The sequence below is a fragment of the Morchella sextelata genome, assembly GCF_020137385.1.
Source record: "Morchella sextelata strain SCLS chromosome Unknown scls_24, whole genome shotgun sequence".
NCBI classification, from domain to species: domain Eukaryota; kingdom Fungi; phylum Ascomycota; class Pezizomycetes; order Pezizales; family Morchellaceae; genus Morchella; species Morchella sextelata.
The window spans coordinates 939115-951367 of NW_025408639.1; the positions used below are offsets into that span (position 1 = coordinate 939115).

Consider the following 12253-nt stretch of genomic DNA (forward strand, 5'->3'; position numbering starts at 1 on the left):
ATTGAACACACGGCCTGCACTACATGGCTGTAAACAGCTACATATGCAGGGATGCCTAGGTGTTCGTTTTATGGCCTATAAGTTGAGCTGCGGTATCTCTCTTTCGCTGGTGCGTACTAGATCTTAGTTTAATTGAGCCTGTGTACATCACATAAGCTATTGCTGACTTTGAAACCGGTATTTCATGCCTATGCTTGTGCTTGATGCGAGTGGGTCGACGGATCTATCTACTGATATGGTGACTACTGTGATAGCTAGGGCGCTGATGGTCGGCGGATGAGGTGCCGAGGAGCCGAGTGATGGTGTGTGAATAGGTAGAGGTTCACCACAAGCGAATATCATCGAAGAAAGTAGGTAAGGTTTCCACTTCTCTCAAAGTCTACAAAGAACCCAGAAGGGCCAATAAAATAGCTATGCATACGTTTCCCATTTCTATCTATGCTAACTAGCTAGCTAGGCTATAAAAAAAGGATTGGATCTAAGAATAAGAATACTAACACAGTAATGCTACCAGAAACAAAAAGTACAGACAAAAGAAAAAAGAAATACACAGACACAAAACACACAGACAAAAGAAAAGTACCCATACAAAAGCAAACCCACAGGCCAAACCCACAATCTAAAACCCGCCCCCGCACTATTACACTGCTACACTACGCCCCCAGCCAAAAACTCGCCGCACTCCCCGCCGCCAACCCCACCACCAAACACAGCCCCATAAAGCCACCCACCGCCTCTCTCTCCTCCTTCTCCACCACCTCCGGCGCCCTGATCATCGCACAGCTCCCTATCCACCCACTCGACACGCCAAACGCAAACTGGACCAACCAGTACCACAAATCACTGTCCACCAATGCGCCCTCGCCCCTCACATTACACGCCGCCAGCGCGGGCACAAACACGATTCTCGCCAGCGCCAACAGGGCCAGCCCTTCGGCGCGCCCGCGCCACTGGTATACGCCGCACAGGATGCGGCCGGACAGGTCGCCTAGGTTCCAGATCAGGAAGGAGAGCGGGATGAACACGTCTGGCGTAAACAGGCGCGGGGTATCTGGGGTGAGGGGGCGGACGGAGACGATGACTTGTGTGTAGACCGGGAAAGCCATAGTGACAAAGAAGGTTAGCCACAGAGCGGTCGCGAGATATCTGAGTTTCTTGAAGAGGGTCCAGAGGCCGACTTCTTTTCTGTGCGGGGGTGTCGGGGCTTCGAGGGGTGCTGTGGCGGGGGTGTCGGTGGGGAGCTTGGCGGGGGTGTCGGAGTGGCGGGCGAGGAGGGCGAAAAAGAGGAGGAGGGAGAGGGCGGAGATGAAGGTGGCGGTGAGGAAGTAGAGGAATGCGGACTTGGGGGAGGCGGCTTGGGAGTCGTTGGTGGGGACTAAGACGACGGTGACGATTTGCGCGATTGCGGGGAGGACCCCGGCGATGGCTTGTCCGCTGTCATATCATCCAGTCAGCACCGATCTTCAAACCACCTTCAAACTAGAGAGGAGGAAACACGCACGTCATAACAGCCTGCATATACACGCCCCCAAACGTATTCACAAACGCAAACACGCCGTTCTGCGACAAGGCCGTGCTCCACGCCGCCACCACCACGCAAAGCAGCACGACAACGATATAGCTTGCGGGACCCACCACCCACATCACCGTGCTCGCGGCCAGAACCGCCGTGAGCCCGCAGTTGAACACAAGCGATAGCCAGATGCGGCGCGGGTAGTCGGCCGTCGCCTGGCGCTTGGACAGCCAGTAGGACCCTATCAGGTTGGTCATCGTCGAGAAGACGAGGATCAGCGACTGGAAGTTGGTCAGAAGGAAGTCGCTGCCGTCGAAGCGCCGTTGGAAGTACGTTGCGCAGGCCATGAACATGTTCCAGCTCCACAGCCTGGGGGTGTTAGTTTTTGGTCTTCGTTTTGGGGGTGGGGGGGGAGTGAAGGGGAAGAGGGGCTTACATGGCGCATCCGAGGAGGCAGAAGACAAAGTACTGGAACTTTGAGACGGGGCCGGGGAGGCTGTCGTCGGTGTCGGCGGGGGTGAGCGTGGAGGCGTCAGGGTCCGAGGGCAAGGCCGTGTAGGCCTGTGTTTCTCTCTGCGAAAACCATTTTCTGATGCGGTCCATGGCGGAGTTGAGTAATATCGGGGGTATGTAGCCAAGTAGTAGCTATGCGGGGAAGGGGCTCGCAGCGGTGGTGGTTGTGGGGGGGGGGGGGGGTTATCTAGTATATATACTCTACACCTCCATGTGCTTGTGTGTGTGGATGGAGAGCTGGCTGGGGATCGATCCTGCGCCACGGGGAAGGGCTCGGATGGGGTTTGGCCGTGGGCTTGTCTCGGGTACGGTGTGTAGCACGAGACCTGCCTGGCTGTTTCCCTGCAGCGGGAGCAAGGGGGGAATATAGTAGTTGTTGTAGACAGAGAGATACATAGATAGACAGAATATACGTAGCTACAGCAATAGAGCAGATAGGCAGTCACACAGTCTACTCGTAGTTTTTTGACGTTTCCGGACGCGACCACTATTGCATGCCATACAAAAGATAGCCTTGGCGGGTTTTTTCTGTGTATGCAATAGCAGTTGCGTCCGGAAACGCTGTGAAATTGCGAGTACATAGAGATCCAGAAAGGAAGGCTTCTGGAAAACAGCAGCGGTGGTGCGGCGGTGCCGTCGGGAACGCTTGGGGGGGGGGGGGTGCATGCCAAGTGGGCACCCTTCTGGCTACTGCTATTACCGCTACTATTACCGTTACCATTGCTGTATTACCGTTACTATTGCTGTATTACTGTTACTGTTACTATTAGTTACTTCCAGTTAGCCACGCTCTAATCATTGCCCCTATCTGTCTATCGCCACTCCCGTCCTCGCCCCTATCCCGCACCCTTCTTTCCCGCACCCTTCTTTCCCGCACCCTTCTTCTCCACACACAGCAACCCTAACCCGCCGTCGCCCCGGCAACCACCACCACCACCAACCCCTGTCCTGTGCAGCAAACAAACCCCTGTCTGTCTGGCTGTCTGTTTACCCCACGGTTCCCACCCATCCATCCATCCCTGGAGCAGAACTGCACACAACCCCGATCCTCACCCCACCACCACAACACTGCTGCAATTATTCACACATCCACAATCAACAGAAACAATAAAGATAGCATACACACACAGCAAGCAGAAAGCAATGTCGGGCAAGCCAAAGAAAACATACGGCAAGAAGGTCACGGCGCACGTCTCGGGGTGGTTCGCGAGGGACCTGTGGAACGCTGCTGTGCCTGCTGCGACTGCTGCTTCTACAGCTCCTACTGCTGCTAATACTACTGCTACTGCCGGGGCTGCGGGAGGGAGCGGTAGTGGTAGTGCTAGTGCTAGTAGTGGGAACGGTGGGAGAAGTGGTAGTGTGAATGGGGGCAGTGGTGGAAAGGGAAGGCCGGCGGTGTTGGATTTGGATTCAGATTCAGATTCAGATGATGACGAGGACCAAGTGGGTGGTAGAGGGAAGGATGAGGATGAGGAAGACGATGAAGAGGAGAAACACAGCGGGCGTGGGAGTAGTGGGAAGAATGGCAATCTCAATGGCAACGGCAATGGAAAAGCCACTGCTCCCGCCGTCAGAAACCGAACAAACACCGCCACCAACGGCACCACCACCGCCGCCGCATCCCCCGACTCCGACTCCGAGTCCGAGTCCGACACCTACAGCGACACCTACTCCGCCCCCGGCATCGCCGTCACCGTAACCTCCCCGCACAGCACCCGGCGGCGTCCCAAGCCCAGCCTCGCCCGCTCCGACTCCGACTCCGACTCCGAAGACGACGACTCCGAAGACGACCTCGTCGACATCCCCGGCACGCCCGAGTACGAAGAGCTCGAAGCCAACATCCTCGCCTTGCTCACGCCCACGCCCACCCTGACGCCCGCCACGACGCCCAGCGCGCCAGAGACATCCGATAAAGAGAACGACCTCCCCGCCTCCACCGCCTCCTCCCCCGGCTCCCATCCACCTGCCCGCCGTACACGCACGCCGACCGGTGTGCCGGGGTCGCCGCGGGAGGCGCTGAAAGAGCGGGCTATAACGCCGATCGAGTCGCCGGCAAGAAAGAACGGGGTGCGGAAGAAGCGGGCGTCGGTTGTGAGCCCGCTTGTGCGCGAGCGGCCCGGCTCGGGGGTGGGGGTGGACATCAAGGTGTGGGAGGATGGCAAGGAGCGGGGAGACGAGAGGGAGATGCTGGAGAAGATGCGGCGGGTTACGATTGGGCTGGAGGAGGTTTTGGAGCTCGGGGGGATGAAGGGCGGGGTGCAGGTGGAGGAGGTGGAGAGGGGGTGTGCGGGGAGCGATACGTCGGAGCTGACGGAGCTCGATGCGGAGGAGGAGGAGCAGGAGGGGGAAAGGGAGTATGAAGAGGATGAGGTCGAGTACTACGTTGACGATGCGGCGATCGAAGAGCTGTTGAGCCTCTGCACGACGCCCACGGTCCTGGACTTCACGGACTACATCACCGCCCTGCAGACAACCCACACAATCACCAAGCTCGGCGAAGCCTCCTACAGCGAAGTCTTCCTCTCCACGCCCCTCACCCCCTCCTCCCCCTCCTCCCGCACCACCGTCCTAAAAATCATCCCCTTCGCCGCCGCCGACCAATGCACGCTCACATCCATCCTGCAAGAAGTCAGCATCACGCGCACCATGGCCTCGCACAGGGGCTTCATCGGCTTCCACGGCGCGCACGTGTGCCGCGGGTACTTCCCCGAGGCGCTGATGCGCTGCTGGGACGAGTATGAGGAGCTGCGCGGCAGCGAGAATGAGCGGCCCGAGTTCTACGGCGAGGGCCAGTGGTGGGCCGTGGTGGGGCTGGAGATGGGGGGCGTGGATCTGGAGCATTTTGAGTTGAAGGGGTGGCGGGAGGCGCTGGATGTGTTTTGGCAGGTGGCGGAGGCGCTGGCGGGGGGGGAGGGGTGCGAGTTTGAGGTATGTTGTTTTGTCCCGCCTACTGATATATGCTGTCTGTTGTCTGCTGTTATGGATGGGGAACTAATGTGGGATAGCATCGTGATCTTCACTACGGCAACATCGTGATCCAGCGCCGCCCCACGGGGCTCAAAGTCTCCCTAATCGACTACACCCTCTCGCGGGCCCTCTGCCCCCCGCTCCCCAGCACCTCCACCACCACACCACGAGCCCACTTCGCCCCGCTCGACGACCCCGCCCTCTTCAGCGGCAAAGGCGACTACCAATTCGACATCTACCGCTTCATGCGGACGCACCTCTCGTCGGGGCTCGTCCCGCCGGACGAGGAGGACATCAACTGGGACGTGTACGCGCCGCGCACCAACGTGTTCTGGCTGCACTATCTTGCGTGCGTGCTGCTGCGGCGCAAGGGGCTGCCGCGCGGGCGCAGGATCGCCGGGGACGGGGAGAAGGGGGCGTTTGAGGCGGTCGAGAGGATCGTGGCGGGGATTGACCCGCGGAAGAGGAGGTTTGGGGGTGGGGAGGTGGGGAGTGCGGGGGAGGTGCTGGCGTGGGCGGGGGCGGAGGGATTGTGGGTGGGGAGGGAGGAGGGGGTGTAGTGGGTGTTTCGCTTTTGTTGTTTGTTTGGCTGGTTGGTTAGTTAGTTAGTTGGTGAGGGAGGGTTTTTAGTATTTTTTTTTTTAGTACTATTTTTTTTTTTTTTTTTTTTACTATTATTATCCTTTACTAGTACTATTCTTTCACTATTTCGTTTTATATCCTTCTTCTTCTTCCTCTTGTTTTTTTTCCTTTATTTCTTTCTTTCTTTAGACAGGGAGGGGCAAGGCATTGTTACTCTTATTGTATGAATATCCTTATCCATAATGATAACTAGACTCAATCAACACTTATCCAACGTACGTAGTGCAGTGTACCTGTGCCGAGAACGCACCTAGCTAGAGCTCGCCAACAAGGAGTGATAATCATGAATGATCACTCGGTCTTGGCATCCGCGGGCGAGCAACACCGGTACCACGCACTAGCTACTACTACGTACATGTGTCTACATAGCTACAGATCCCATTGCAATGGGCGTTACGCTAGAGGCGGATACGTGTAGGAACTACATGTACATCTTGATCCGTTGCCTGCTGGTTAGCTTTATGCATATGTTACGAAGTAGTTTCAGTATAGATAAACTGGTAAGACATAATTCATTGCAAAGAACAGAGCATTCTAGTTAACTATGTAAGAAATCCATAACAAACACCGATATCGCCCCACTACATGCTACAACAGACCACATGCCCTCTCCCTCGACTACATGTACCCAAGTACCCGCTCCTTCAATCCACCGACTGTCATTGTTGTCCTTCATCGACCGCTACATGTTGTTACCAGCCTACAAATAAGCCCCCCCCCCCCTCGAAGAGAAGATCGTAAATCCGACACACAGCCGTAACCGACTTCGAAATCAACGCGCATATGTGTCTAAGCTCCAGTATTTCTACAAGAGGTAAACCGTCAGCGAGGGACGATTCAACTGAGTAGCAGGGCTAGATATATAGAGGCCCACTGTTTATTACTCACCAGACCCTATGATGTATGCGTGATATCCTTCGCCGCTATTGCCTCGCCCGTTCCCCTCGCATTTTTTTCGCGCAGTAGCTGAGCTATTGATTCAAACCCATTCGACGCTGCAAGTTTGTCTGCCTTGGATCCTCTGTGAGTTACAGGGGAGATATCGGCGCCTTTCTCGAGCAGGAGCCGGACCACTGGCTCATGTCCATATTCTGCTGCAAGGTGGAGTGCATTCCATCCGTCCTTATTTGAAGAGGAGATATCAGCACCTTTCTCGAGCAGGAGCCGGACCACTGGCTCATGTCTATATTCTGCTGCAAGGTGGAGTGCATTCCATCCGTCCTTATTTGAAGAGGAGATATCAGCACCTTTCTCGAGTAGGAGCCGGACCACTTGTTCATGTCCAAGTTCTGCTGCAAGGTGGAGTGCATTCCATCCGTCACTATTTGAAGAGGAGATATCGGCACCTTTCTCGAGCAGTAGCCGGACCACTTTTTCATCTCCAAGTTCTACTGCACGGTGGAGTGCATTCCATCCGTCCTTATTTGAAGAGGAGATATCAGCACCTTTCTCGAGCAGTAGCCGGACCACTTGTTCATGTCCAAGTTCTACTGCACGGTGGAGTGCATTCCATCCCTCACTATTTGAAGAGGAGATATCGGCACCTTTCTCGAGCAGGAGCCGGATCACTGGCTCATTTCCATTTGATACTGCAAGGTGGAGTGCATTCCGTCCATCATTACCTGTAGAGATATCAGCACCTTTCTCGAGCAGTAGCCGGACCACTAGTTCATGTCCTCTTGATGCTGAAATGTGGAGTGCATTCCATCCAGTATTATCTGTAGAGGAGATATCGGCACCTCCCCCGAGCAGTAGCCGGACCACTAGTTCATGTCCATACCCTGCTGCAAGGTGGAGTGCATTCCATCCGTCCTTATTTGAAGAGGAGATATCGGCACCTTTCTCGAGCAGTAGCCGGACCACTTTTTCATGTCCAAGTTCTGCTGCACGGTGGAGTGCATTCAATCCGTCCTTATTTGAAGAGGAGATATCAGCACCTTTCTCGAGCAGTTGCCGGACCACTGGTTCATTTCCATTTGATACTGCAAGGTGGAGTGCATTCCGTCCATCATTACCTGTAGAGATATCAGCACCTTTCTCGAGCAGTAGCCGGACCACTAGTTCATGTCCTCTTGATGCTGAAATGTGGAGTGCATTCCATCCAGTATTATCTGTAGAGGAGATATCGGCACCTCCCCCGAGCAGTAGCCGGACCACTAGTTCATGTCCATACCCTGCTGCAAGGTGGAGTGCATTCCATCCGTCCTTATTTGAAGAGGAGATATCGGCACCTTTCTCGAGCAGTAGCCGGACCACTTTTTCATGTCCAAGTTCTGCTGCACGGTGGAGTGCATTCAATCCGTCCTTATTTGAAGAGGAGATATCAGCACCTTTCTCGAGCAGTTGCCGGACCACTGGTTCATGTCCTCTTGATGCTGAAATGTGGAGTGCATTCCGTCCAGTATTATCTGTAGAGGAGATATCGGCGCCTTTCTCGAGCAGTAGCCGGACCACTGGTTCATGTCCAAATTCTGCCGCAATGTGGAGCATCTTGCGCATGCACCATCTGTCGATGCCTCCTTCAGCTTCAAGGAGTAATTCTACCTCTTCTAAACACCCTAACTCCACAGTCTTCCTTAAGCGCTCCATCAGGCCCGGAGGTTTCTTTGGATTTTCTAGCAGCCTAGTCACTGATCTATGCCCTTTCCTTTCTGCCCTTTCAAATGCCGTGATTCCAACTTTGTCTCTGGTAGAGACGTCTGCACCTTTCTCAATCAACAATTTAATAATTTGTTCGTGTCCCCCGAAGGCTGCCCAGGGCAGTGGTGTCCGTCCGAAATCGTCTGTTGCCGAGACATTGGCACCGCTCTCAAGAAGCATTCGAGTAGCTGAGTTATGCCCAAGAGCTGCAGCTACATGTAACGCCTCCTGTCCTTTGGGATAAATACCATAGGCTCCCTCCCTCCCGGGCCCTCTTTGAACAGAAAGTGCTTGAACATAAGATGCTATATTGCCTTTCTCGCTGAGAAACCGCGAAATAGGCCCAGTTGATAATGCCTCATTACATCCTCCGAGGTGGGAAGATAACTGTTTTGCGGCGTAGTCTAAAAACGGGTATAAGTTCCATCGATCCTGCAGAGACTTATCTGAGGTACACGGGCCCTGAAGAAATATGTCAAGTGAGAGGAACGTAATACAGGCAGTCGTGATCATGGAGTTTGAGTCTATGTCATTGGATATTATGGCGTTTCTGAGAAGATATTCTTGAACAGTGTAATGGACAAGCCGAATGGTATCCTCCTTTTCATCAACCATTACCAAGCTGGCACAAACATCAAGTAATATATTTCTATCCGGTAAAGCGGAATTGTCAAAGGTGGTACAATCCCCGCTCATTGATACAGACACGGCCAATTGGAGTTCGCGGACTGTGAGAATCCGTCGAGCCCGGACAAGCCATGTGAGGACCTTGAAGGCCAGTTCTCTACAGCCCTTGGGTTGCGCCCGAAGAGCATCAAGTGCGTTGTTATACGTGGGGTCCATGGGGTGATCTTCTCTAGCAGAGTTTTCAAGCCTGTAAAGCTCTTCTAATATCTGTTTGACGGTGGTCTGCCGGCATAAATATTCGATGTGAAAATGCACAAGTAAAAACCTAGACTCATGGATCAGTTATGTAGTTTATAATAATAATAAATCAGACAACTTGAATGCGGCGGATATGTTCGGCCATGCCGGCCTTCATATCATGTATGTATGTATAGTTGTAGGCCAGCCGTGACGGTCAGGGGCGGCATCGCAACGGCTTCGACCCGCCCGAACCATCACCCGCGCCATCACGACTACCACCACAGCAACCCCAATTGATCCCTTGGAGAGCCGGTTTTTTTTATAGTTGTTAAATAGTAGATAAATAAAAATAATTTGACATTTAATATCTTGTGTACCAACCCTTTGCCTTTATAACAGCCTCAATTCTCCTAGGCATACTTTCAACCAGCCTACCAAATAACTCATCAGGTAACAGTTCCCAGCAATGAATAAGAGCTTCCTCCATGAGGGGCTTAATTACTTGAGGTGATCTAGTATCATATACTAAATGGGGGTAATGCTGATGGTAGAGTCTCTTGAGGTGTACCCAAACATGCTCAATGAGGTTCAAATCAGGTGAATAGGCAGGCCAGTCCTCAAGAACTTCAACCCCATGCTGCTCCAACCATTGAGTTGTAAGGTCGGCGGTATGTACCCTAGCGTTGTCATGCATGAAGATTGGTCTGATACCCTTCTCCTGTAGCTCTGCCAAAAAATCCAGGAGACAGAACTCAAGAGTCCTGACATATGCCTCTGCATTTGTCCTCCCCCCTTCACCCACCATACCCCCATTACAGGTCCCCTTCAATTCCCCGGCAAAGCATGCCCACATCATCTTTGACACCCCTCCTGACTTCCTAACACCTTTAACACACTCGGGAAGCCATTTTTCCTTTGCAGTTCTGAATGCCCAAGAGACATATGGATCTGCATATTTCTCAACACTGCACTCATCACTCCACACCACCCTCCTCCACCTTCTGATATCCCAATGTCTGTATGCAATGCACCACCGTAGCCTTCTTCTTGCATCATATGGGGTCAGCTTGGGTCTCTCAGCCATGATGTGCTTGTGGACACCAAATGTAGCTAGCCTCCTCTTGATTGTGCTAGCTGAAATTTGCACTGCGAATTCCTGGCGGAGTTGCTCATATGTGATTGTCCTCTCACGTCTACTGCAGATGAGAAGCTGTCTATCATCTCTAACAGTAGTGATTTTGGGTCTCTCATGCCTGTGTGTGGATTTAACCTGACCAGTCTTCTCATACCTTGCCATGGCATTGGCAAGGGTTGACTTGGGCAGTTTGAGGATTTTGGTAATTGTGGAATAGGGGGCCCCAAGACGCTTCATTCCAATTCCCTGCCATAGCACCCCCTCTGGCCACTCCCTCCTAGCTGTTTTGCGGGGTTTGTACTTACATCCCATTGGCACACTTCTGTAGCTGCAAGATGATTTCATCTTGGCAGTTACCTTGTTCAACAAGACGTTTAGCTCTAGGGCTATCTTCTATCTTTTGTTTGATATAGAAGGTGATGTCTTCTTCCTTTGCCCAGAGCCTGATCCTTGCGCTAGCAGAACTTTGGAGTGATACCTGGATATCTTCAGGGTATTCTCGACTGGTAAGAAAGACATATATATCATTCTTTGCCATTTGGTGGAATAATGGCAAGAGTCTTTTGCGTTGCTTCTCCGGATCGCATTCGTCCAAGGCGTCGCATATAATAAAGGTCCGCGTAAAGGATTTTGATAACTTAAAGAGAATTGCGGATAAATCTTCGATGGTTGGTCTTCCGTGCCTCTTTTCCAGTCTTTCGTACAATTCTTCGATTTCCTTGGGTAGACTCTCCAACCGGCAGGCGAGCTGCTTTACAAGGCTTGCAAGGAAAGCTCTTGGTTCTTGCTGGTCTTGTTCCTGATAATTGAAATAAATATAGGCTACCCCATGGTTAACGTTTACCTTTGCTGCCTGGTCTTGAAGATAATCAATCAAAAGAGAGCTGGAAGCGTGCAGAAGTTAGCTGGATACTTTAGGATAAAGTCATGGCCAGAGGGCATAATTAAACTATGTATATATATACACATTAATCAACTGTGGCAGATAAACGCACCTGATAAATGTTTTTCCAGCGCCAGCTAAGCAAATAGAATTCGTCTCATTAGTATTTAGATTATATATATGGAATTGATAGGTAATCTAATACGTACGAATACCGTAGGCCCAAAGGAGTCGATTTTGCGGATTCCCCCCGTACCATTCCTGAACCACTGGTTCCCTCAACACCCACTGTCCAGTATCCTTCTGTCTTCTGCTGCTGATTTCAATGTGCCTCTTGTCAAAAGAACTAGAGTACTGTAACGGGGGTCCTTTCTAAGAGAAATAGATTTGTATAGAATAGGGACGGCCGTGCAAGATAGACAATCAGGTTGCAGATTATTCAAAGATACTATCGCTAGAACTCAATAATCTTTAAGGGCTCTGCTACCGATAAGAACTTGGTTTTTCTTTTCGATGAAGACTGGAGAGAACAGGACTGAAGGGCGAGAATGAGCCTGAGTACTTATACTCCAAAGGCCTCTGTCCTCTGCTCCTAACTCCTTTACTAAGTTCCGGTGGGCCTTCCCTCAGTACCGGAAAACAATACCACCGCTACCCCGCTTTTCTCTAAGCGTCAGCAGGTGTTTCCGATACCCAAGGCAACCACCCTTAGTCAAAGCCTTTATGACACCTGCAGCCTTGGTTGCCACACAACCGAGGACCTGCATGGATGAGCTGCCGCTCAGGTGTAAGCTTAATCATTGCTGTAGAGTTTCCGCTTATTGTAGACTTCCCTAGCATAGTCCCTGCCCTTCGGCGGACTTACAATGCTCCGAGGATACAGTGGATCACCGGACAATCAGAGCTTCACTCTGGCCGATCTTCTAGACACTGGCGAGGCATAGACTCGTCAGTCATTGCTCCCATGAATAGATCCCCTTCCTAGCGCCCGGAATGTAGTTACTCTAACAGCTGGTAGCTAACCACACTGCCGGTACTTGCATATCACCGTGCAACTGGCTTCTAACAATAACTCTCAGCATGTAACCGGGCC

At 52.3% G+C, this 12253-nt stretch overlaps 3 protein-coding genes across 3 annotated transcripts; 1 reads left to right on the forward strand and 2 right to left on the reverse strand.

The window, feature by feature from the left end:
- Positions 1-653: 653 nt before the first annotated feature.
- Positions 654-2116, reverse strand: H6S33_007795 (uncharacterized protein; the record flags this gene model as incomplete). The annotated part of the gene is made up of 3 exons (XM_044839147.1): positions 654-1434; positions 1502-1882; positions 1950-2116. 3 exons carry the CDS (start codon positions 2114-2116, stop codon positions 654-656), a joined length of 1329 nt encoding a protein of 442 aa, XP_044688668.1.
- Positions 2117-3169: 1053 nt separating this feature from the next.
- Positions 3170-5553, forward strand: H6S33_007796 (uncharacterized protein; the record flags this gene model as incomplete). The annotated part of the gene is made up of 2 exons (XM_044839148.1): positions 3170-4954; positions 5032-5553. 2 exons carry the CDS (start codon positions 3170-3172, stop codon positions 5551-5553), a joined length of 2307 nt encoding a protein of 768 aa, XP_044688669.1.
- A 976-nt stretch (positions 5554-6529) lies between these two features.
- Positions 6530-11219, reverse strand: H6S33_007797 (uncharacterized protein; the record flags this gene model as incomplete). The annotated part of the gene is made up of 5 exons (XM_044839150.1): positions 6530-8679; positions 8773-9184; positions 9711-10558; positions 10635-11161; positions 11191-11219. 5 exons carry the CDS (start codon positions 11217-11219, stop codon positions 6530-6532), a joined length of 3966 nt encoding a protein of 1321 aa, XP_044688670.1.
- Between the last annotated feature and the right edge of the window lie 1034 nt (positions 11220-12253).